This window comes from Mustela nigripes, chromosome 5 (genome assembly GCF_022355385.1).
Source record: "Mustela nigripes isolate SB6536 chromosome 5, MUSNIG.SB6536, whole genome shotgun sequence".
Taxonomy (NCBI): Eukaryota; Metazoa; Chordata; class Mammalia; order Carnivora; family Mustelidae; genus Mustela; species Mustela nigripes.
Window position 1 is genome coordinate 22,646,500 of NC_081561.1, and position 26,460 is coordinate 22,672,959.

General features: G+C 47.5%; 1 protein-coding gene across 3 annotated transcripts in view; it reads right to left on the minus strand.

Moving 5' to 3' along the window:
• DCDC2 (doublecortin domain containing 2) overlaps positions 1 to 26,460 on the minus strand; it is a 134,641-nt gene that overhangs the window by 64,617 nt on the left and 43,564 nt on the right. For all 3 annotated transcript variants that reach the window (XM_059399541.1, XM_059399542.1, XM_059399540.1), the window contains exons 6-8: positions 26,112 to 26,258; positions 24,296 to 24,350; positions 15,446 to 15,608 (exon numbers count right to left, since the gene is read on the minus strand). In XM_059399541.1, coding sequence (XP_059255524.1) covers positions 15,446 to 15,608; positions 24,296 to 24,350; positions 26,112 to 26,258 — 365 coding nt within the window. The remainder of the gene's footprint in view (positions 1 to 15,445; positions 15,609 to 24,295; positions 24,351 to 26,111; positions 26,259 to 26,460) is intronic.

A 26,460-nucleotide genomic window follows, 5' to 3' on the forward strand; every position in this document is an offset into this window, starting at 1 on the left:
ACTAGCAAGACTGATAATGAAAAATGAAAAGAAGTACAATTACCAACATGGGGAAATGAAAAACAGTACATTAATACAGACCCTATAGGCCTTTTTAAAGAGGATATAAGGAACAGCTTTGTACTAATAAATTTTAAATTTTCAGTGAACTTTTAAAACATAACTTACCAAAACTGACGCTGGAAAAGATTAAAAAAACAACAACAACAACAAAAAAAAAAACATAAATGTCCCTATAGCCATGAAAGAAATCAAACCAAATTTAAAACCTTCACCTAAAGAAAACTCCAGGTCTAAGTGACTGCAGCAGTGAGATATCAGAAAGATAAAATATCATGGCCAGTTCAGACTTAATCCAATTTGGATTTGACCCAGAAATGCCAATTAAGTTTGATATCCAAAATTCAATGTAATTCACTGCATTATAAAGAACAAAGCGGGGGGCGGGGCACGCCTGGGTGGCTCAGTGGGTTAAGCTTCTGCCTTCAGCTCAGGTCATGGTCTCAGGGTCCTGGGATCAAGCCCGGCATCAGGCTCTCTGCTCAGCAGGGAGCCTGCTTCCCCCTCTCTCTCTGCCTGCCCCTCTGCCTATTTGTCATCTTTCTCTGTGTCAAATAAATAAATAAAATCTTCATTTAAAAAAAGAACCAAGGGGGAAATCATAAAAATCCTTTCAACAGAAACAGAAAAGTCATTTGATAGGATTTAAAACACATTCCAATTTTTAAAAAATCTTAGCAAACAAGAAAGGAAACTTCCCCTAATTAACAGAACCTCCTTAATCTGATGGAATGTACAAAAACTTAGAACAAACACCATTCTTCATGGTGACTTACTGAAGACTTTCCTCCTGGTGTCAAGGAGGAGATACAGATGTCTGGTCTCACTGAGTCTATCAATTTTGTAATGGAAATACTAAAAAAAAAAAAAAAAGAAGAAGAAGAAGAAGAAGAAGGAAAAGGCTGTAAGAATGAAAAGAAGGGTGTAAAGTAATTTGCTGAGGTCTGTGAGTTTTTCTGGCAAATTATCAAATGGGAGTGAACCAGGTTTCAAATTCCCTGAGTTTGTAGCCACGTGGGACAGAGGTGAGGTCAACTGACACTCGCAACCTGTGTCCCAGAGGAGGGCGGTCTTATGGATCGGAGCCCATAAGCCCATGGAGTCTGACACTGACTCGACTGTATTTGGACTGGACGGTGGAACACCCAGGTGGTACTGCAGAGATGGCTTTGGGAAAGATACCACATGCTCAGTGTCAAGAAGAAAACGTCACACTGGTGACATTCTAGTTCTCAATCCAGCTGTTGGCGACACAGGTCTGCTCAACTGGTCAAGATTCATCCAGATCTGTGCTTAGGATCTGAGTGCTCTTCTGGACATATACATGAATGAAGAGTTGTTTTTTTGTTTTTTTTTTAAACATGCCCATGTGTGTGTGCGTGCGTGTGTGTGTGTGTGTGTGTGTGTGTGCAGCCCCCATCCCCCGCAGGCAGTTGGATGCCCAGGTAAAGAAAAGAATCTCCAAATATCAGGGTATTTCTGCGAGTCGAAGTCTAAGAGAACAGAGCCCAAGAAAAAAATAAATGACCAGAGCACAGTAAGTGGCCAGAGCCCATGTGGGAACAGGAGAGGAATTCATCAGAGGCTGGACAGGCTGCTTTGTAGAGTTTTGTTTGCAGGGAGCATGGCCGGGGGGGTGGGGGGTGGGCACGATTTAAGGTTGTGCTCCATCATTTACTGTGAGAAATTAGACATGTAAATAATCTTTAGTCCAAAGTGGCTTTTAAATCCTCTAATAATGGAAAATCCAATAGCGTGTAGACAGCCCTACACAAAGAACCATTTCCCATTATAAATTGAGGAAAATTCGTCAACCCTGGTTTGAACAGCCTCCGTTTTTTTAGTGACATCTTTTTCAAACTGATATCTTAGCAGCGTAGTGTACCAATTCAGGGGCCTTTCAACCACATGATGGTTCTCCTTACTATTATTAAATTATAATAAGATAAATTTTTCAATTTTCCCCACACAGCACCATATATAACACCAGCACGAATATTGGTTTCTCAAGCCAAGTAAGCGGTCTTGTCTCTAACCTGCACTTTGCCTTGAATTTGAATGAAATGCATCTCTTCCCATGGCTGTCCATCTACTTTGCCTCCTGGAGAGTGGTAGGGGCAGGCAGACCCTACTCACCTCTATGCCACTAGGAGATGTTTGAGCAGCAATCTGATTTCTTCAAGCTAATCTTGAAGAAGAAATATCATTAGTAACTGCAACGCCCAAATGCAAATAAAAGCACAAAAATAAAATACAATGTTCGGCAAGTTCATTCTGTCATCAAACTTTACAGAGAGCTCACGATGTGTTTGAAATCAAGCTGGATGGTGAGCTCACTCTCATCAGAGGGTTTTTGTGTTTTGAGGGCACAGGGCTGGCGGGACTGTGAAGGACTGTCAAGCAGGGAGCTCGGGAGACCCTCTAGAAGGCTGCGGTGGTCTCTGTAGAAAATAGGAGCTTCAGTCAGGAATGGTGAGGAAGGCCCGTTTCGAGAGACTTTGAGAAGGCAGAACCGATGACAGTGGCCGTGACTGAGCGAGGGGCAATGGAAAAATCTAGGCCAACTCCAAAGTTAACAGGATTACAGTGACGGACAGGGTAACGTGAAGGGGATTAGAAAGGAATGGGCAGTGTAGGAAGCAAACAGCATCTCGGACAAATCGCCATGGGGAGCACACCATGTGACCCAAGCCCTCCTGAGCACCGCACCCTACACATCCCAACCACACCCTCAAACACACCCTTGGGGCACAAGCCCCCCCCCCCCCATCTGCACTGGACCTATCAGGACTGAGTCTCCAACAGCTCCTCCAGCCGGAGCCCCCACGCCACCACGTGTGCCCCCAGACTCCAAGGCTACAAAAGCAGGTCTTGGAGATGGTGGGGTCACCCAGGACACACTTCTGTCCCTAAGTCTCTGAGATAAACCATTTCTCTTCAAACTGGACCCACCAGTCTTTTCCTTTGGTGTTCGAGCTCCCTGGGCTTTTGCAGGCTGTTTTGCACAGACCTCCCTTCCACGGGACAGACCTCCACTCTGGAGGACAGGCAGGAACTGCCCGTATCCTGAATCATCACTGCAAGCTGACAGAAGCGGTCGCTCCCACGGACCCCTGTCTACACACATGGATTACCCCAGGGTTCTGGCTTGATGGAACCCTGAGCCAGCAACTCTATGAGGAAAATTAAGCAAATAAAGACAATGCAGGGTTTGGACAGTATTTTGTGTAACGTGTGCCAGTGGGGTGCTTGCAGGAAACCAAGGTAGACATCTCGAGGACTGTCAATCCTTGCACGATGTGGGTTTGAACCGCGCAGGTCTACCGATGGGCAGACTTTTTCCCCCATAAATACGATACAGTGCTATAACTGTATTTTCTCCTCCTTGTGATTTTAATACCAGTTTCCTTTCTCGGGCTTACTTGACTGTAGGAATACAGAATATAACACATATACAAAATACTTGTTCATTGACGATTCATGTTATTGGTAAGGTTTCCAGTCAACAGCAGGCTATTAACTAAGTTCCACTCAGATTTTTGACTGTACAGTAGTAGGTGCCCCTCACTCAGCCCCCGCCTTGGTCAAGGGTCCACAGCAGGCAGATACGGGCCTTCACCTAAGACCAGCAGCTCAGTCTACAAGCAAGTTCCAATGTCTCGTCCAGAAGGAGGCTTTCGAGAATATGCCAAGGGCCTGTTAGTAAGGGCTTTGTGAGAATGAAAAATTAAAGCCTCCTAGTCACTTTAAGGAAAAACCCCAAATTTCGTTGTTTTGGGATCAATGGCCTTCAGAGTAAATGATGATGTTAGCTGTCACTATTATGATTTCTAAGAAAAGAAGCACATGGGAACTTCTGAGCCCAAACAAGAAAGGATATAAAAATAACATTGTAAGATTAAACCATCAAGGAAAAGCTCCCTCCTCATGGAAGAAACAAACAAATTACAGCAATTCTCCACCGTCCAATAAACAATTCCTGGGCAATCCTTCCCCGTCCCTGCTCATATTAAATGCAATTACTATTCTAATTTGAAAGATTAATTAACATTTAACTATTTTGGCTTCAAAATGCATTAGAGATTTGAATGCTGAAGTCAGTCCTGGCTTTGCTCTTCTCCCACCTTGCCCAGATGTGATGCCCAGAACTTCGTCTCTCGGATAAATATCACTTCCCAACCGTGGTGATCAGATTCAACCCCTCCCCCCCTTCTCAAAGCCTTTCACAGGGACTCTGCCCTGCCACCTCCGTGTCCGGCCGTGACTAGACACACTTCTGCATCTCCGACCCTATGTGAGTCTTCACGAGACGGAAATCAACGAGGCTGACCCAGAAACTAACTGGCGTGAGAGACAATGAGTGCGGAATGCCATATTTTTAGAGTTTAAAAAAAATTTTTTTTTATTAGAAAATATGACATCTGCCCAGCTGATCTTTTCCTTCTGGCTCCTCCGACTCCTTCCTAAACCTGCCGACCCTTATCCACCCAACACTTCAGCTTTGGGCCCCGGACTCCTGTGGCAACTGGGTCTGGGAGAGGAGGCGGGGGAGGGGCAAGCACAAGGCAGCTCCCTGGGGCAGTGTGAGTGAACCATGGGGGCTCCCTGGCCCCCCACTGCCAGGCCCCCTGATTCCAAGTACTCCAGGTCCTCGTTTCTGGAGGAACATTTTGGAGAGCAGTCCAAACTAACTCCTGGTTCCTTACACACGCAATGCAATTAACCAACAGCCTCTTTGGACTGTTTTCGCCTCTGTTTTCAGGAATGCTCCATCGTTATTAAAACACTAAATAACCATAACCACGCTTCTAAGTTCGGACCTCAGGGTCAACCTGGGAATAAAGTCTGCAGAGAAATTCGATTGTTCTTCCAAACTAATTTCTAAAAATTAAACAGGAAACCAGCCTCACAAATGAAAGGCTGCCTCATCTCCATCTAGCTACCAGAGAAACTTTATTCCTTTGCGTCCTCCGTTCCAGGCTCACCAAGAAAATGCAAATCTGTAAGGGGTGAGTCTGTCCATCTAAATGTTGCCGAGCGCCAGGCTAATTAGATCTGGAATTCTGTTTTCGTGAGCAACCCTCACCCAATCAAAAATGCAATAAATCTCACATGCTTAAGGCAGAAAGCGCCAGGGAAAATATGGAGACTCTGTCAAGTGATGGCTTGTTTCTGCCCTGGGTGGCTACTCTTCGTCACACAGAGCGGTGACAGCCCACGGCACTCATCCGAGCACCAGACGGAACCAGTGAGAACTCTGGCCCCAGTGAGGGGTAAAGCGTGGCATTCTTCTTTTAATGAAAGAACAGCCATCGCCCCCTTGAGCCCCAACGTGTCCTTGGGCTAGGGTGTGACGTGGAGACCTTCCAACTGGATCTTCCCGGTAGCTGTGCAGTGAGAGGGGAAGAATCATTCACATTCAGACTGTACCGTGTTCACCTCCTACTAAAAACAACTTCAGGATTCTGAACGATCATTTCTCTCACACCCCTCATTAAGTACAGCTTGAATCCATTTTCTTGCTGTTATTTTTCGGTGTTCAATGACTGTGCATAATCCGCCTGTGTCTGTTTTCCATCTGAGATGTCGACACGCTGACCCTGCTCTAGGGCTGCGCACACAGGTTAACGACGCCGGGGAGGCTGCAAGGTAGGAGGGCGTCGGTGACAGGCGTAGGGCTCAGCACCTTCTGTCTGGTCTCAGCTTCCTAGAGAACAGACACAGCGTCTCTCCCACACATCTGGGCTCTACACAACGACAACGTCTGATGAAGGCCACCGCGATCATGGGAAAAACTCTTGGCTCACAGGCCAGGACGCCTTGGCCATTAACCGTCATGGATTACACGACTTCTGGCATGCAGCAGACTGTGGGATACTGGGTCTTCCTATCAGTCTTCAGATCTATAGAATAGAAATTAGAACTTCCATCTATGAACAACACCTACCCCCACGGTGTTTGTGCCCCAAGACGAGCAAGGTAGTTAGAGGTGTAAGGGCTACACAGATGCTTTTTCATGCCGACTTCTCCTCGCCCTCCTTCTGAACTTGCTCTAAGAGTCGGGGCTGCCCCTTCTCTTCAAGGTCTACAGGTGCCCCCGGGGCTGCTTCTTCTGCACCTGACTTTGATGCTCACCTCTCAGCTGATGGCCTCGGCAGCTACCTCTGCAAGACAATCTTCCCATTTCCGTCTGGTCCGTGTACACCTACACCCGGTGCCGAACAGGTCCCTCTATCTCCACGTGCACAGCCTTCCCCTCCTCCCTGGTGCTCCCCCAAGAGTTACGGACACAGCCATCTACCCAAGCCCCTTGCGTGCCTCCTACTCTGGCCCGCCCTCCCACGTGACCTCAGCTCACAACCATTCTGTCTCCTACATATTTCTCAAACCATCCTCTCTCCCCTATCCGCCGTCAAAGATCGCCAAGTCCGACACCTCTCCTGTCCCGGTTCGCAGCAGACCACCCTGGGGAAGTCCTCCCCTTGCCCTGCCCCCATCCTCTCGGCCCAGCCCGGAACTCTACTGCACTTCAAGCTCCTGCCTTTGCCTGAGGCCTTCCTCCGGCCACAGACGCTCATTCGGACTGAACGTGGACAGGCCAGAGCAGCAGGGGAACCACACTCAACCAGCGAAGGACAGGATTTGGCAGGCAGGTGTCTCGGTGTCTCACCCCTGCACCGGACAGTGTGGAGGTATGTCCCATATGCTCTCCCAGAAGATTCCAGCAGCAAGACGCTAGCTGTCTACAGAGGACCTGGGGCTCCTCTAGAGTACCCCACTCACAAGCTCCCCGCTCTTCTACGTCAGACCCACCCATGCTTCTGGGGTCACCTCCCAAACAAACTTCTTGCACTCAAGTCCTTCTCTGACATCCTCACCTATCGAGCGACGTTTTGGGGAAACCCACGCAGATAAGCAGTAGCGAGAATGGCATCAGATTTCTTAACAGCAGCAATGAAGGAATACATTCAGAACGCTCAGTGACAAGTACTAACAACCAAGAATTCTAGGTCTGTCCGAACTAAAAATTAAACACGAGAGCACGGAGAAGACATTCTCAGACACACAGAATGGGAAGCATCATAGAGTAAGAAATACACTGTGGCCTTGTCTGGGGTTTCTGGTGCAGAGCTCCCAACATGCTTGTAATTGCCTAATGTGAGCAATGTGAGTACCTTCAATATTTGGTCTTTTATCCGCAAATAGCTCCAGCTCCTGAAATAGTTCCGGAGCAGAGGTGAAACAGTGTCTTGCTATTTATAACAAGGTCTTTCAACCGCATCTGAGTTTAAGCGCATGAGGTGACTTCCAGTGAGCTCCTAAGGACGGGGGCTGGTTGCCAGGAGAACCAACCATGTGATTTGGAGGAAGCAAACTTCCGGTCCCATCGCCCACCCCCACACCTCCAGGGAGGGCTGAGGGGCTGGAACGAGGTCATCACTCACGGCCATGATCTAATCAAGCGTGCCTACCTCCTGAAGCCTCTATTTACAACCCCCCACACGGAGGGGTCTGGAGAGCTCCCAGATTGGCTGAGGCACAGAGATACAAGAAAGGCCCAGAAGCCCCACGTCCCCTCCCCTACTACTTATCCCCGCACGTCTCTCCCATCTGGCTGCTCCTGAGTTTTATTCCCCCCATAAACCAGGGAGCTGGTAAGTCAGCTATCTTCCTGAGTTCTGTGGGCTGCGCTAGCAAACTGTCAGATCCATGGAGGGGTCCTGGGAACCCCCAATTAACAGCTGGCCAGTCAGACGTACAAGAAACAATCTGAACTCCTGGTTGGCATGGGATTTCCTCACTCTGACCCAGGACCCCATCTCCAAGAGGGCGCCACACCCCCTCTCTCTCCCCCTGCCATGAACTCTCCTTAAGGCCCCTCGTAGCCAGTAAGGGAATGAACACGGTGAGGCAGGTGCCAACCTACAGTGGCCTTGCCACCCGCCAGAATTCTCGGATCTGTCGGAAACCAAGAGCCTTCAAAAGCATGCTGTCGATACTCTTTGGCCATCGCTAATAAACGTGGTATTGGTCTTTCTGCACACACACAGACCGTTGTGAACTCACACCGGGACACTGCTCATCCGTGGGACGGCGGACGACACTCCTGGGCTCTGTGGCCCAGATGCGAGGTCCCATAGGCCCCAGACAGCATCCCACAAGAGACCAGAACAGCGGGTCCCAGCCTTGGCGGCCAGCAGCTCGTTGGGTCAAACGCAAACTTCCTAACCCTGCAGCACTGGGGTTCCTTTATGAGCAAGACGGGGCTGGTACTAGCAGTAATGCCGCCTGAGTCCTAGGGCTGCTCAGAGGACTAACGAGACCGTAAACCCACGGTGCTCAGTCCGTCGGGAGCTGCTTCCGTGAGCTGCGGCTCCGATCAGAAGCCCACGGAGAGGTGTGGCTCGCTGGACCTTCATCAGAAATCCCACATGCCTTGCAGCCCCTCAAGGAAGGGGTGCCGTGTGGCTCCACAGCCCAGCGCCCCTCACGCTGGGCTCCGCATGACCGTCCTCCTGCCAACACGCTTCCACCATGGGGACCCAGAGTCCCAAGAAGCAAGGGACATTGGCACCAGAAGGGCTCCGCAGACCCTGCAGCAAAGACCGTGGCTTCGCTCTGCGTAACCCAGCACTTCCCAGGCTTGCACTGGAGCTGGGCGCTCTTACTGCGAGAAAACCCTATTCAGAGCACGCAAACTGCTGCTCCGCAGAACCCACTCTAGGAAGCCACTATAGCTCCCTGGCTGGGAACTCTACCTGGGGGTCACCCAGGTGCTCTGGGTGAGGCTGAGGGGTCCTGGGGCAGTGCCGAGCGCCGGCAGCCTCTCCAAGGTCGTAGGAGCTGTCCTCACAGACCTGGGCAGTAGTCGCCTGTTTCTCACGGGGTAAAAAACCCTTTGTGTTGGCACCCTTCCCAGTAAGCACCATGAAGCCCGGGAGACAGCCTCAGTCCAGAGGTGACAAATGTGTGCTTTGAACTTGGGCAGGGGCAGAAGGGACCTGTCAGCTCCGCAACCCGTAAAACACGCTTTTCAGTATGGATGAAATTTTTTTTCTTTTTTTTTTTTTTTGTTTGTTTGTTTTTTAATTTCTTTTTTTTTTTTTAAGATTTTAATTTATTTGACAGAAAAAGAGAGAGAGAGCATGAGCAGGGGGGAGGGGGAGGAGCAGAGGGAGAGGGAGAAGCAGGCTTCCCGCTGAGCAGAGAGCCCAACATGGGACTTGATCCTGAAACCTTGGAATCATGACCTGAGCCAAAGGTGCCCCACGTCCAGGTGCCCCCCGGACAGCATTTTCAAGGGAATGTTACATTGCCTGACTTCAGAGAGACAATTTGGTATTATCATCCAGGAGTATAAAATAAGAATAAGTGGACAGCTTTAAACCTACAAAGCTCAAAGGTACTTTGCAGATATTTTCTCACTATTTTTCCACCCCCATGGCGACGACATGCTCCGTGGTGATTTGCAACACTGGTCATATCTTATTTTGAAAACAACGGGGGTTCCTGAGAAGAATAAAGATAGCGTTCGTACCTAAAACAGACCCCGGTGAACAGAGGCAACCCCGCGTATGGTATGAGTGGGGAAAGCTCCCGGCCCTGTCTGTAGCACCACGCAGTATTAAGACTAAGCACGTGCAAGCAGAAATGCTATTTTCCCCACAGAAAAGAGGGATACAGAGGTGCATCAGCAAGAAGGAGAAACGTGCCAGCGCCCGGCACATAGACACACTTCAGCATCCGCGAGTGGTCAATGGAGTTTGGTCATTGGAAAGGAGACGGGAATTGCTTCTACCTTACTGAGGATGGTATCTTGGTCAAGGTTTAATGCTGGTCCCCAGGAGAAACCAGGCTAGTGCTGAGCAGTTAGCACAAACGAGAGGGAACGGACCCGTCCTGCAGATACAAAGCGCGGTACCAGGAAGCACTCAGTCCCTGTTTACTGAAGACAGGACCATGGCATTCTCCGAAAGGGGGCAGGGCTCCTAAGTCCATCAGGAGCAGCCAGATGGGAGAGATGCACGGGGCAAGAGGAGGGGACGTGGGGCTTCTGGGCCTTTCTTGTATCTCTGTGCCTCAGACAGTCTGGGAGCTGTCCAGACCCCTCCGTGTAGGGTTTGTAAATAGAGGCTTCAGGAGGAAGGCATGCTTGATTAGATCATGGCCGTGAGTGATGACCTCCATTCCAACCCCTCAGCCCCCCTGGAGGTGTGGGGGTGGGCGATGGGACAGGAAGTTTGCTGCCCCAGAATCACATGGTCCTCCTGGCCACCAGCCCCCGTCCTTAGGAGCTCACTGGAAGTCAGCTCATGCGCTTAAAATTAAACTCAGATGCAATTGAAAGACTTTGTTATAAATAGCAAGGCACTGTCTCACCTCTGCTCCAGAACTATTTCAGGAGCTGGAGCTATTTGCAGATAAAAGACCAAATATTGAACGTACTCACATCGCTCACATTAGGCAATTACAAGCATGTTGGGAGCTCTGCGCCAGAAACCCCAGACAAGGCCACAGTGTATTTCTTACTCTATGATGCAGAATGCCTGTTCTACACATTTCTATCGCTCTCGGACTAGTAGTAAAACATGACCCACATCCCACAGTCCACACTGCCTCTGAGATAAGTCACTGTGGACGAAGGAACGAAACACCCATGTGTCTCTGCCCAAAGGTGAGCGGGAGGCAGCAGACACCCACAAATCCGAAATCTAACAGCCGCGCCTTCCAATCAATGCCCTGCTTTGGGAATGCATCCTGGCACCTTCTTCGAGACTTTCTTCCCGCCCCTGACCCCCCTCAGATGGTGAGGCTTGGGGGCACACATGTGGACTCCTGCCTCCTGTTCTATTCTTGGAGCCTCCTGTGCCTGAGCTGGTTCTTCTGCTGAACCCAAGCAACTTGAGTTTCTGCGCCCCGTGATCGGACTGTGGGGACACACGGCAGCAACGCTCCAGCCCCGGGGTGGCGCAGCAAAGCACGCACAGATTGTAGAAAATTCAGGCGTACGACCGCTCAAGGGCAGTCCCCCAGCCAGGTCAGAATATTCAGGCTTCCCCTCCCTGCGCTGCACCTGCCCCATCAGTCATCAGGAATCTGAACATGGTGAGTTCCTTAGGAACCATCACAGAACGATGCTGAGAATAAGCCACGAATGGAGTCAAGTGAGATACTAGTGTGGTTGTGTGTGTGTGTGTGTGTGTGCGCGCGCGCGCACGCACATGCTCCCATCCACAGAGTCAAACAAACTTCGAAAAAAACAAGTCTTGTTTTTGCTTACATTTTAAAATTCTGCTTTAAAAGGAAAAGCGTTTATAATGATCCATGATCAATGATCCATGATCAGTACCACATAAGCCGCAGCGGACAGACCCGCCCGCAGAAAGCAGCCTTTCCTATCTTTCCAAGGCGCCCTAAATCCACTGTATTTCCCGTGTTCCAAAGGGTTTAAAGACGCTGATTTTTTTTCACATGGAAGACAGTTTAAATATCAATGAATGCAATCAATCCCAAAATACAATTTCAAGACAATCATCATAACTACTTTGCTCACTGGTGGAAAGGGTATCTCAAGGCATTACGAATCAAGTGGAAAGTGTACAGAAAACAGGCTGGCCAGTTAAGCCGGTATTTAAATGCAGCACTAAAAATGCATTTCACACCCAACTTCATCCGTCACCAAGTAATCTCACTTTGCATCTTGGCTACCAAAAGAAAATGGAATTTGTTTCCCTGAAGAAATATGTCACAGCTCTGCCTGAATTATTAAGCTTTAATATTAAGGAAAGAAACAGAGTAGGAAAGGAGGGAAAAAAAAAAAGAAAGAAAGAAAAGCAAAAGAAAGAAAGAAAATTAGAGCCAGGTTGCCCTCTACAGACAGACACTAGCACTGTTCATTCATTCAGCACTAGACACCCAAATATGAGTACACAGCAACATTAAATAAAGACAACTAGGATGACTAAGCCCTCATGATAATAAAAATCAAGACAGCCTAAAAGAGTCTCTTCTCATTAACATGAGAACAGTATATAGGTAACAAACACTGGGCCAAAAATTTGCACAATTTAACATATGCTAGGAGATGATCCGGATATTCATTCTAACTCTAAAATTTAACACTTTGAAAGAAAATTAAATCGACCACTTAATTCCAAATGTAAAATATGGGCAAGTAGAAAAAACTATGTTTCATCTCTGACATCAAATTCTTGCATTGTTTATTGGATTATTTGTATATATTGCAAAACGATCACCACAGTTAGTCTAGTTAACATCTGTTACCATAAGGACTCTTCACACGTACTCTGTTAGCAAATTTCAAATACACAATATGGAACTAAATTCTTGAATTTTTTTGCTCCTTATCTTGACTCACCACACACCTTCTCTTTCATTTTGCTTACAGTCTCATTGCTTTTACTTTTCTAGACACCAAGAGCCCTCATGAGAGAGGACTAGCCAAAAGCACACATTTAGATCTAATGACTAGAATAAAGGACATTAAAGTAAAAAAACAATTGCAAGGAAAAAATTGCAAGGATAAATGAATAGGAAGCTGAATTAAGGAGTGCAAAGAAGAGGGCTCTGACACTATAACCTGGGAAATTCCTGTAGCCAAAGACATCTGAATGGAGATCTTGTAGGGGGAAAGAGCTCAGTTGGACTTAAGCTAATATCCTTAAATTTGTCAAGTGACAATTTAGTCTACCAAACTGTACAAAATCTTTTTTTTTTTTCATTTTCCCTGGGGGGAAAAATGTTTTTGGAAGCCAAGATTCTTTTTCCAAGTTATATGTTATTTCTATCAAGAGGAAAAGATATTGGGCGCCTGGGTGGCTCAGTGGGTTAAGCCACTGCCTTCGGCTCAGGTCATGATCTCAGGGTCCTGGGATCGAGCCCCGCATCGGGCTCTCTGCTCAGCAGGGAGCCTGCTTCCCTCTCTCTCTCTCTGCCTGCCTCTCCAACTACTTGTGATTTCTCTCTGTCAAATAAATAAATAAAATCTTTAAAAAAAAAAAAAAGAGGAAAAGATACAAAATGCTTCATCTCAACTCTTACATACATTTCTGGATCATGTAAGTTTCTTACTGGGTGGGGGGGGGGGGTCCACTCCCTCAAACTGCCACTTGAAAGACACTAACAGGGGATGCCTGGGTGGCTCAGTCAGCTAAGCATCCGCCTGGGGCTCAGGTCATGATCTCAGGGTCCCAGGATCAGGTCTCACATTGGGCTCCCTGCTCAGTGGGGAGCCTGCTTCTCCCTCTCCCTCTGCCCCTCACCCCCACTTGTGCACATGCTCTCTCTCTCTCTCTCTCTCTCTGTCTGACAAATAAATCTTAAAAAAAAAAAAAAAAGACACCAAAGAGGTCCAGCAGTTAGAAGCCTACATTCTGCTCATCCCAAAAAGACACTGAAAAACAGACACTTAAAATAGGCGATTATCTAAAACAACTGCCAGGCTCTCCACAGACAAGGGAAGAACAGTGATGACCCTCCGCCTTTTCTGAGCACTTTAATAACATGTTTCTTGTTATTTCCACCCCACGGGTACCATTGTTGAAAAGTAAGAATATCTACGAAAGCAAAAATACTGATCACTTGACTTTTCAGTAAAGGTCCCTCTCCAGTGCGAGAGGAAACTGCGGACGTGACCTCATTCGGCATAATTTCTGCAAATGAGAATGAAAGGTCCCTTTTCTTCTGAGAAGCAACTACTGAAACTCAAGACTTTAAAATATACATATCAGAAGGAGGAATGGGGATTTTTCACAGGCTGAGATGAGCCTCACAGAAAATAACTCACATTTTACAAGAGTCTTTAAAGAAAAATGTTTGTGAAAAGTTTCAAAGTATTACAGAGGCCTATTTCGTGCCTCCAAACTTTCGTTTCCTGATGTTTATTAAGTGTCTCCTATTTATCAGACTTGTGCCAGTGGTTGCGAATAAAAATACAACAGCTAGTAAGACCCAACCCAGAGCCAAGGGGGCATCACAACCTGGTACATGGATTAAAATAAAGCCTCTGTGGGTTTCAATCCTCAAGGTATGGCCTATGCCTCCAGGCGAGCTCTGTTCCCTTGGCACCTGCCATAAAATGTGCATTCAGTAAACATTCGTTGCCCACAGTGGACCCTGGCCTCCCCTGTTTCATAGTCATCTGCGAGGGATTATATGACCTAACGATAAGCAAATTTACAAGCTAAATCTCAGTATGAACCCACGTTTTGCAGAGAACTGATGGGCCCCCCAAAAGCGGCTTGCCCGAGGTCCATCGCAGAGCTGTACCAGGACCCCGCCTTCCAGCCGGTCTCCCTCCCTGGAACCATGTGAATCCCCCTGCATTCCACCTCCTCTTTGTAACTGGTTCATCACGCAGGCTGTTCCTCTCGGTCTCGTGTAGCTTTCCCACGACCCCTGTCACCTGCCACATCCTCTGAAGTCCCACAAGTTCAGGTGTCCCCTTCCCTGGGAGGCCCACGGTATCAGTCCTTCTAACGTGACTCTTCACATCGACTTCGCAAGAAACTGAAGCTCCCAGTGGAAGACAGTGAGCTGGCCATGAATCCGAAACGACAGGCCACCCATCCACCTCCCTCTGCCCCGCATGTCCCCCGACAGATGTATGAGGGGATCCCGGGGCGAAGGAGAATCAGTCCCTCCGTGGGGCTGTGGCCCAGCCAGCCCTCCACCCCTCCACCCCTGCGGGCTCGCTGCACGGACACCACACGTGGAATGAAACCAGAAAAGAGCCAGTCTTCCCAAAAGTTCCCATGAGAGTCTTCCCACGCAAGTTCACAATTCTGACCGCACAAATCTCGTACTGATGAAAATGTTTAAAAACTTATTTTACAGCCCCTCTTACCTGGACAGAACTAATTTGGGGACACGTTATCATCCTACTGGTAAAGTTTACTGGATGTGTTGTATTTGTTGTATTTCTCGGTAAAATTAGGAAAATATCTTTTTTGGAGAAAGGGATATGCGACTGAAAGTGACCTGTGATCAATGTGGACACGGGTCGTAGATACACAAGTAGGAGAGACCAATGTCAACAGCAGTTAGTAAACACGCTAATCAAGCTCTTTCAGTAGAAGAAAAGGCTAACAAGATTTACCTTTTTTATATGAGACCAGCACAAGAACTTATTTTACCTCAAAACACGTGTTCTTATACACAAGCTCTAATTATAAACAGAAATTTTGTGGGAAAAACAGAAGAATCTTTCCTACTCAGAGTCTCCTTTGAAAACGCTCCTTAAGGACAATAAGGAGTATCTTCCGTGGGTCCAGAGAAACAAACAGATCTATTTAAGAATTAAAAGCGTATCACAGCCTTCAGATGATAATCCATAAAAATATAATAGTAGCGAGGACAAACTTACCACCGTTCGGACTTATTTGTGGTGACTTCTTTAACTTGACATTCTGTTTCCCTTTCTTGGGTTTTTCCAAATTCGCCTCCTCTTTTTTCCCTTTCCTCTTTGGGGGCTGAGGGGACGTGTGGTCGCTGGATCCAACCGTTGACTTGGATTGACGATCATTTCCCTGAGTGGCAGAAGACCAGACACTCAACCATGGGCTAATGAAATCCCCAAGTGACTCCTAGTCGATGTAAGTCATTGACTGGCGGTCAGTGGGGCGGACGTGGGAGATGGATGTGTTCTGTGGATTCCCCAATCTCCGTTTTAATATGTACATTAACTTTTCCTGGGGCCAGGAGAAGGGCCTAGCTGAGGCATGAGAATAAAAATAGCTAAAAAGTACTGAATACTTAACCAACACCAGACCTTCTCTAAAATCATTTCAATCCTCCCAACCGTGAGACAGGCACTTCGCCCACTGTGGAGAGGAAGAAATGAGGCTTAGAGGTGGGGTCTTGCCCAAGGCCAGGGGGCCAGCATTCTCTCCCTCCTTAACCATTCTCTCCCTCCTGTGACTTCCAGGAAAATCTACTGGATGAGGAAGGGTGATGACAGCCCTCAGCTGGAAACTTAATCTAGACACACTTTCTTAACTAGTGGCCGCTGTGAATATGCAGCTGTCATCCTACAAGGAGACACACGCTGTCCTTGCAGACGTCCGCAAACACGGACTCTTCGGTTGCCGATTCCAAGCTCCCTGTGAATCACAAATCCGGAGCCACACGGACTCGATAGCTCAAGACCATGCTCCCGCAAGGCAACCACCCATGGGCATATGTTCAGTGGTTGCCTGTGGCCTCCACGTGCCTCTGGAAATGAAGACCTTGCCTCTACAAAGGAGGCTCTTCAGCACGATGATGGTGAGGTTGAGTTTCCCCAGCCCAGCAACAGTTCCTGGGGCAGGGTAGGGGGGCCTGGTACGTAACAACCATGAGAGCAGTGGCCACTGTGAACACCCAAAGAACAGGTGTGCTCAGACTCTGTCCCAGCTTCGCCACTGCTACAGCAAGAGCCTCCCTCCCAACCGGACAACCTGGTCCTTGGACGCTCAGGTGCTAAGCCCACCTGAGTGTCTCGCGTGCATCAGGTGTGAGGCTGCAGGACACAGAAAGAAGGCAAGTTTTAGAGACCAAAATTCATGGCTCAGAGCCACTCCACTGCCACTAACCACCTATGGGACCTCCGACTGACTAAATCCTGCCTTCTTTAACCACTTCCTTCCCAGCTGAGTGGGCTAACAAACCCACCTTTAGGTCTCTCATGAGGAAGAAATGGTAACATTTATAAAACAACCAGTCAGCGCCTGTGAGACAGTGTACACTCCAAGAGTAGCAGAGTGCTTTCTCCAAGAGAAGAGTGAATTTCTCTTTCCTTAAAAATCATAGGCAGCTCACACCATATTGGGTGAGATCTTTATGCAACATCTGTACTGGGCTAGGATCTGAAAATAAATGTAGTACTATCAAATAAACAAATCTGCCTAGAAACCTATTATAACTGCTCATTTTAAACATTTATATATTCAGTCATCCAGAAGCATTTAAATGGTTTTAGCCATCACCCAATTAAGAATAGAAAAATTCACAGCCTTACAAATGAAGTTATTTATGCTATTTTGTCGGAGCCTACAAGAAAATGAATTATGCATAGATTTATTAACAGTATGAAAACTTGTCCAAATCTATAACATTCCTTTGCATAATTTAATTTCCCATTCCAACTGCAATTTAAACATACGCTTCCATTTAATTATTGCATTAACTGCAACCAGAGTCGTCACTTATTTTCTTTCCTTTCTCTCAAGGTCATGGACTGCCTGGCAGAAGAAACAGATCCCGTGACTCTAGTGGGGCGTCCACACCCGTCCTCCAGGTCTCCTGTCCTGGTCTCTTTCCCATCATGTCTATTTGTCCCACAATTCTGAAACTTTGGAAGCCTTGACCGAGCACAGCCCCCCTTCCAGCAGGCCTACCAGAAGGTTCAGAGATGCTGTGGAACTTTCGAGAAGTAAAATGGAGCTCAGTGAGGGAGAGCCTCTGGTTCTGGGCAGAATGGTCCTACACGGCTCTCTGGGAAAAGGCGTTTTCCCAAACCGTGTACGACAAGGACAGAGCGGAATTGTGCCCGGGATTCACACAGCCTGAAAAGTCAGCTCTCTCACGGACTACGCAGGAAGTGCTGATCTGCTCCGTTTCTGATAAGGACACTCAAAAGGGCTTATTCTGGAGCATTGAGAAAGCCGGGTGGATGCCAGTAACGCTACAGGCTTTGGTAACGGACCCTCATGCACGGGGTTACGGAATCATGACTGATCGCAGGGCGCTCTGTGAGGCCAGCATTAAGCTAAAAGAAGGGGAGGAATTTGTTTTGTAACTAGAAGATCGGAAACAATTTAAATGCCTGTGCTTTTTAACAAAGACAAAAATGTTGATTCATCGGGATGCCTGGGTGGCTCAGTGAGTTAAGCCTCTGCCTTCGGCTCAGGTCATGATCTCAGGGTCCTGGGATGGAGTCCTGCATTGGGCTCTCTGCTCGGCGGGGAGCCTGCTTCCCTTCCTCTCTCTCTGCCTGCCTCTCTACCTACTTGTGATCTCTCTGTCAAATAAATAAGTAAATAAAATCTTTAAAAAAAAAGTTGATTCATCTAAAGTGTCAATAATATGAAATAAATATGTAATAATGATACAAAAAGATACAAGTTATATAAGTTATAGTCATATTTATTTACATAGTTACATTATATATAGATTCATATTTATTTACGTAATTAATTATATAAATTATAGCTGGTCTACAAATAAATTGTGGAGGGTAAGAGGACAAAGGAATGGAGAGGGGGGTTTTCCTTCCTTTTTTGAGACTTCCACATGGGACTTATAACCTGGATACATAAATGGAGAATTGTGGCTACTTTGGGGGTATAGGAAATAAAGGAGTTTTGCCTTTCTCAAACAGCTTTGCAGGGTGATAAAACAGTATTAATGAGTACTTCTCATGTGCTAAATACCATTTAACACAAATACGGTATTACTGTCACCATTTTACAGGTACAGGGGAACTTACTTTCTCAAGGTTACCCAGGTCTGGTTTTCCTATGACACAAAAGCTTCCTGATGCCAAGACACTGCAAATATTCACTACATGGCGTGATTCCCTGAGAAGGCCACCGGGAGGTGACAAACCGTGGCTTTACGCCAAAGCAGAGTCGATCAAGAAACAGCCTGATTGTGTGGCGTGTCCTGGGAGAAAACCAAACCCGGTACGGGACCTGGACCACTGCCCTGCTTCCTGCCCCATACGCAGCAGTGCACGGGGCGGCACTAGCAATCCTCTGCTCAAATCAACAAAAAAACTGAAAGGACCCCTTCGGCCCCTCCTACTTTATTAAAACTGTTTTTTTTTTTTTTTTAAGAGCTCCATAGGCTCTTTCCAACATGAACCTGTCAACTCAGGTGTCTTTCATGACCACAGGAAAGACATTCAGCCCCATGGACACGTGCCAAAGGCCCAGAGGCCGGAAAGCATCAAGTTTAAGAGGACGTTGTGAGGGTTTTGCCTCACAAAGGAGCCCCCGCCTCGGAGATGCACCCAGAAGGGAGACTCCTGACCAGGAACGTGGCCCCAAACTCAGGCTGGCATTTCTCTCCCTGACGTCTCTGGCGACGGCTCGTGCGCAAAAAGCCTTTTTATCTACACTGGACTCAGTTTCCCAAAAGGCAAAATGGAACTTCGGGAGCATCTGGAATTTATCTCGCTTTACAGTGACTCTGTGCTATGTGGAGAGTTGTTTGTTTTTACCAGAACTTCAGCGATGACAATATTCGAGTCTGTCAACTACAGATCGCCAAGATTCAAGGGCCACAGGGTAAGAAGAGCCACGAACTCGGGCTTGACTTCCGACGGTGCCTGAGTTTACACATCTTCCACGAGGGGGCGCCCTGATCCCGCACCGTGTGCCCGGGCAGCCTCCCGATGTCGGGGGTGGTTTTCACACCACAGACTTTAACACCATCTACTTCCACCCTCCTTTTGTTTTCAAGGCCAGAACTCCAAGCTAAAATTACCCTCCGTTTGCTCCTATCTGTGATTCCCCCAGCACGAGGAGTCTGGGTAGGGAACGGCTTTCTGGGGCCATCCTGCTCTGCACAGGGCCGTTCCTGGGCTGCTCTGCCAGGGTCTGCCTGAGCCCGGGAAACGCCCTCACCACCCACACTCCCTACCACGGGGTGGGTGCTGCTGGCCCACCGGCAAGCGCCCCCTGCGTACGCTCTGGAAGCCTTCCCTTCTTTCCCCACTAAGTTCTCTCAGGCTCCCACCCCCTCTCCCCTTCCTTAGGCAACACAGCAATTCCTAGAAAGCTTTGCCAGAAACGAATTCCTAAAAATCCAGTTCTGCATCTCCCCTGACTTGAATCAGCATTTCAGGGCTGCCTTTCCTGCTGACTCGTGGGTGGCCCCCACCATCCCAAGCGAGGTCTCCCCCAACCCCTTCATGCACACCCCCACTCGGTGCCAAGCAGTGAACGATCCTAAAAACATGCATGTTCTCCGGGGACCCAATTAATTAAAGGACAGGAGAAAAATAATCCTTCTGTTAAAAAAAAAAAAACCAAGACTGTGACTTTGGAATTGTCCAGGGCGATGGTCCCTCTGTGGGGTTCATCGTCCGGCTTTCACCCGTGCCACACGCCAGGTTCATGAGGGCCTGCGTGTGCCAGGCGCATCTGCCCCTCTGCTCGGATACAGCCTCCTGGAAGCGGCCTGCCCCCAGCACCCAGAGGACACCGCCCTCCTACTGCCTCTTCCCACACCCGGATGTGTTCGGGTTCATCCCTGATCAATACCAAGCGTACTGCGTGCTTGTCTTTCTCCTGCTCTAGAAGGTCCGATCCATCCCCTTACTGTTTTCTCTGCATTCACGACCTCCCTCCCCCACAAGCACTCCAAAGTGCCCAGGACGTAACATGTGCTCAGCAAACGCCTGCTGGGTGAATGCGCCCGTCAGAGACCACGGTGACAAGATCCTCTAGGATGAACTGTCACAGATGTCCATCTCGCCTGTTACCCCGTCCGGGACACCTGCGTCCCAGGCCTGGGTCCAGCCACCTCCCCCACCCCGCCTCCCGCTTCGGTTCTCCCCCGACCCGCTCCCTGCAGACACCACAGCCGCAGTGAGCCTCAGACGTGTATGTCCAACATCCTCCTCTTCTCTCCCAACCCTCAGACGGTGTCCCATCGAGGAATAAAATCCAAACTCCTAGCTCGGAGTCCACAGACCCGGCCCGACGCGCCTCTCCCATCTCAGACCACTTGGTCTTCTTCTTCCCTCCTCCCCTGCCAAGAAGCCACCAAGGGCCTTTGTGACCATTGCCGCCGCCACAGAGGCTCTTCCCGGTCCTGCCCCACTTTACAGGACTGGCTCCTTTACGTCATTAAGGTCTCAGAGAATTTTCTACCAATTTGGGCCTTGCTTCATTTTCCCCCTAGCGCTTAGCACCAGGTGGAATGATGTGTCCATTTGCTTGGAGGTGGAGAGTGTCCATGGCCACCCTTCCTCCACCACAACCCACCGCACTAGCACTAAAAGGAAGGTTCCGGGAGGTCTGAAGCGATCTGTTTGCCACTGCGAGCCAGTCCTTTAAAGTGGCTCCAATTAAAAAAAAAAAAAAAATTTTTTAATTAAAAATTTTTAAATTTTAAAAATTTAAAGAATTTTTTTAAAAAAAAACAAAATAAAAAATAATAAAAATTTGAAAATAAAGTGGCTCCGAGCACCTTAGTAATTGCTCAGAAGTATGTGTCAGATGGCCATCTGAACAAGCAGACGGACAGACGGATGAAAAGACAGAACACTCTTGCAGTGTGTGGGAAGAGGCAAACCCTACTGGTATTGTATTTACATCAGAGCGTGGAAATATAATTCTGAGTCTTTGCTTTCTATGAGGACACGTGTCATGTGGCTGAGCCTTTCCTCCAAGGTCGTTTCCCCAGAGCAGGCCTATCCCGACCGACCCTCCTAAATAGGCCCTCCTATCATCGGCTCCTACCACTCTGCACTTTTCTTTCAATCCTACTACACCTTGGAATTATATACCGACTTCTGGAATTGTTAGTTGAACCTTGTTCTCCCCCAAGTGTAGCTTGCGTTCAGAGCGCCCTGTCTTTTTCTGCTCATCTCCATCTCCCGGGGGCTCTGTTCTGTGCCAGAGATGCAGGAAACTCCATTTACCCTTAAATGAAGCAGGATTCACGGCACAGATTCTAAGTAACTTCCAAACAAGCGAGAGAACAAGGAAACTACACGGACGTGCCTCTTGCCCATGAATTTTCAAGCAGGAAACACACTGCACATTTTTAATTAAAAAAAAAAATGTAGACATTCCAAACCTCAGAATAATAAGCACATAATTCCAAAGTCTGCTAACTGTGAATGCAAAGAGTTGAGTTATGGTCTCGGTTCTGACGCCAACTTTCTCAGCTGACCTCGGGTCAGTGATGAAGTCCCCGGGATCTCTGTCTGACCACCACTCCTGAAGCGGCATTGAGGGGGTCGATAAGCCCACACACGCCCAGTAGACAAGAGGATTCTGCCCCAAAATCCTGAAGAAGAGCGAGAGGACAAAACTTCCAAACCCTACATTCACAGGTTCTGCTTAGCTTCGGTAGTGGCTAAAATCGATCTTTGAGCCACTGGAACATTCTCTCTCCTCCCTTCTCCTCTGCAGACCCATGCTGTCGGGCTGCCTTGGGGCTGGGTCCTCTGCGGCCCACGTGCGCCCTCTCCAGGCTCCCCCCGGAACAGCAGGAAGAGGGCTGCCACCCGCGGGGTGCCAGGAAGGAACAGCAGAGCCAGGTCTGTCCTCCAGCTATGACCACTACGCGGATGGACTTGCGATCGTCACCCCGGGTCCTCGTCAGGCCTCCATCTCCACAGTTACAGCTGCACACTCCCAACTGGGTTTCGTGCTGACCCCCCCCCCACTCAGTATGTTTGAAGTTGGGCAGGTCATCACTTCCCGCGACGGCCCTCTTCTTGGCCAGCCAGTGTCGCCCTATTTTCCAGGCAATCCAAGCTTGAGAACTCACAGCTATCTCTGGCTCCAAGTTTTCCTTAACCCCCCGTGTCCTGTCACCAAGAAAGTCCTCCGTCTCTTCAAGGGCAACAGGTGCCTCCTTGGCCTGGCTCTTTTTCCACCGGACGCCAAGGCTCCTGCTCGCAATGGCCGCGTGACAGACATCTCTCATCCGCAGCCTCTCACCATTTAAGCCCTTCTACACAAAAAAGATCCAACCTTCCTAGAATGGATTTGGGTTCACACTCTCACTTCGAGGAAGCCTTTGTGAGCTGCCCTCAACTCCGGGATAAGGACTAGACTCTTGGTTCTGACATTCAAGGCCATCTGAAATGGCCACCACCTGCCACTCCAGACATACCAGCCCCCACACACGCTCCTGAGCAGCTCCCTGTCCCCGGGGGTCATGGACGTGAGCTCCCTCCCGGCGGGCCATCGGGACTCTGTGGGAGCCTTTGGAGGTGCTCCTTCTCCTGTCTGTGCAGAGGTCCCCTTCTTGTTTTTAAGCACAGATCACAGCCTGCGTAACTGCCTCTCGGAGAGCACACCCTGGCCCCTTTCTCACACCATCCTGTCCATCTGAAACCTCTTCCCCTCATCAGCCTTCACCTGTTGCAAACATCTCTCAAAGCCATGGCTCATGTTCGACTTCCTTCATGCACTTTGGCAAACACACGTTTCACTCCCTCTGCCTCACATTTACCCATCTCACCAGATACTCGCTGTCAAGACGTTTTCAGGCTCTGTTCTCCACTTCAGCTAGATTGTACGGGTCCTGGGGGCAAAACCTTGGTCACCAACTCTGAGAGCCTCAGCTCATGAATGGGTCATAAATATCTGTCACTTGTTATTCTGAGTTCAGCACTATTTCACACAAAATTGTTTTTTTTTTCCAAAGAATTGTGCATGATATATAAAAAGTTTGGGGGGGGGGGCACTAAATCATCATCAGGAGACATATCATCACCCAGCAGTCGCCGATGTCACAAAATACCAACAGAAGAATTGTGCAGAGTTAAATCAGGTGGCAGTGTGCAGGCTGGGGGTGTCAACGCAATTCTGATCACTTCTGGTCCGGGGGCTCAGTCGAAAAAGCAGAGAGAAGCCCCAGCCAGAAAAGCCTGTCACAGCAGACCTGCAGCCTGGCGTCACACCCCTCCCTGTGAGGGGGCACAGACCGAAGATACAAACAGGTTACAAAGTCACCTACTACGCGTTCGCCACAGTTCCCCTGGGAGAGGTTAGGAATGGACATTCACTGAGTTAACAAACATGTGGACCAATCATGGATGGGAAAAATTCCGAAAGGGAATGAGGCAGAGTGATTCTCGGTCTTTTAAAGGAAGATAAAAAAAAAAATAGGCAATCGTCAAGTTAACAAAAACTTCCCTTTTTTCAGTCTTTGTCGGAGAGAGGAAACCAGACTGAGCAGACCAGAAATGTGACCTAATCCTCTACTTTTATGCATCATTGCCCAGATTTCAACCGTGAAGTCAGTCACATCAGGTCTATACACAAGGAAAAAGATACCTACTTTGGAACCTCTATTTTTAAAATGTTAGTTCACTTTGAAGACCTTAACTGTAACATTAAAGTTCTAGTGTTGTCTCACAAAATTGCTTATATACCACAAGGCAGCTACGTTTTATGTCTTCAAGTTTAAATGAAACCCAGAGGACAGCCTCCCTGTACCACAAAGAAATAGAGAGTATTTAATGAGTAAAGCAGCTGATACTTACACTCCCTTTAGACTTTCTGGATCCTACAATCGGAGGTAGTGAAGAGGCTTTCTGACTGTGGAAACAAACAGCAATTTAGAAATTGGAATGTTACTGACAAATAATACCGAATGCAAGATAACTGTCGTCCCAACTGGTCACCTCAACCTGCAAGTTATCTGTCTAAGGGACACGGGTGTTTCACAAAAAGTACCACATACTTTCCTGATTTCACAAAGACCACTGTACAATTATCAAAGTCCATTCCAAAAGATCTTCAGTGTTTAACATGAAACTATTATAATCAATGCTCCCTATAAACTTTTAATATCACCTTAAGTTTTTCTGTAGCATTTTTATTCAAATCCCCAAACTTTCTGGATGCGTTTCAAAAAGTCGTTTCCTCTTGACTCAAAAACAATAAACATCCAGTTTTCATAATGTCCTCAGTGTCTATGTCAGAAGCTCAGAAAGGCAAAACACTGGTGTTTATATTCAAGGGGGCTTCTAGACCTGTCATTCTCAATAAAAAATAAAAGTTCTTTTTGGCTACAGGAATGTTGTTCCACACAGGGAAGAGAGAGACCTATCTTGGAACCCATTGACCCCTCTGAAAAGAACCCCACACATAGAGGAAGATGTGTAACTGATTTGTCTGCAAGAGGCCACCATGAGCTACAGACTTCTCCCCGCCCTCAAGAACACTCGGTAGCCCACGTCAGGGGAATCCAGTGTCGCTCAGCAGAGATGGTGACAGATCTGACATCATGGACGGCTAAGGATGGTCATCAACAAGTCTGCGGGCAAGTAATTCTACAGTGCTGGAAAACCTTGTGCTCTTGCCCACTGCAAACACCGCCCCAAAAGTCCATTTCATCCCGTACTTATTTGGAAGCCCTCGGCTGGCCTCACCATCAAGCTTCTCAAACGTTAAATTAATGGAGAAAAATCAGTGACCTTGTGTTGTCTCTGTGCAAGTCACACGCACCCTGGCAAAAGACAGTCACGAAAAGTCAGGTTCTGAGAGCTAAGGGACCACAGAATGTCTGGGAGAAGCAGCACAGGTGGTAAAAAACCACATCGTGAGCAAGCCAGGGGGTGCCCCCACCTGCGAGGGGCCAGGCCTCTGCACGCCTGCCTCTGCCAGCCCTCTGCTCAGCTGAAGTAAGGCGCCTTCTGCAAATACATGACACTCCCTAGAGAAAAAGGGGTCACAGGGCCCTGTGTGTAATTTAAGGAGCAATCTTTAAAATTTTGCGTGTAATAATTATAGTCTCTCTTGCTGCCCTACTTACTTGCACAAGGAGAATTATATCATTTTTATCCCATTATTATTAAAAGAAATGTAAAATATTACATTTTTTGACACTTGTAGATGTTTGTATAGGCACCAACTGAAAATTATTTGGTCTAGCTAACCAGCAGAGACATCATTAAAACTTCAAATGATATATGCTACATAGAAGCCCACGGCCTTGTATCTTCTTCACCAAAATAAATCTTTACTAAATATATATTTACTATGAATTCATAAGTGAATAGTTTAAAAATGCTATATAGCCTTTCATAGTTCCCCCAAAATTATAATTTTTTGTGCAAAAAGAAAAATCTCCAATCTCCAATCATGGCAAAAATAAATAAGTTAAAATATATATATATATATTATATATGTATATGTGAGATATAGATATATCTATATATACATATATCTATATCTCACAGAAGCTCTCCATTCTAAGCAATGAGGAAGATTATACAATATATACTGTTGGTCAGCATAATACTCAGTGTTATTCCAAGTCATAAGTAGGAGATGTCCATGAGGATGAACACTTACCCATAGGACCTTCTCATGGTGGACTTGTCAAAAAGTAATTCGCTGTAAGGCAATTTCTTAAACTTATCTCTGCCGACGGCCACGTAAAACTGCCCATTCTCCAACTCGGCCCCGCTCTCAACAAGTTTTCCTTCTAATGTGTAAAGTCTGCCGAAACATGAATGCCCACAATTAAAATTCTAACAAGCATGAAAGAGCTGCTTAAAATTACGAAGTTCAAAGAAGCATCCCTCTCTTAAGTTGGCTCTATTTGTTACTGTTTGTTACTATTTGTTACTATTCTATTTATTTGTTATGGCTCTATTTGTTACTGTTTGTTACTATTTGTTACTATTCTATTTATTTGTTA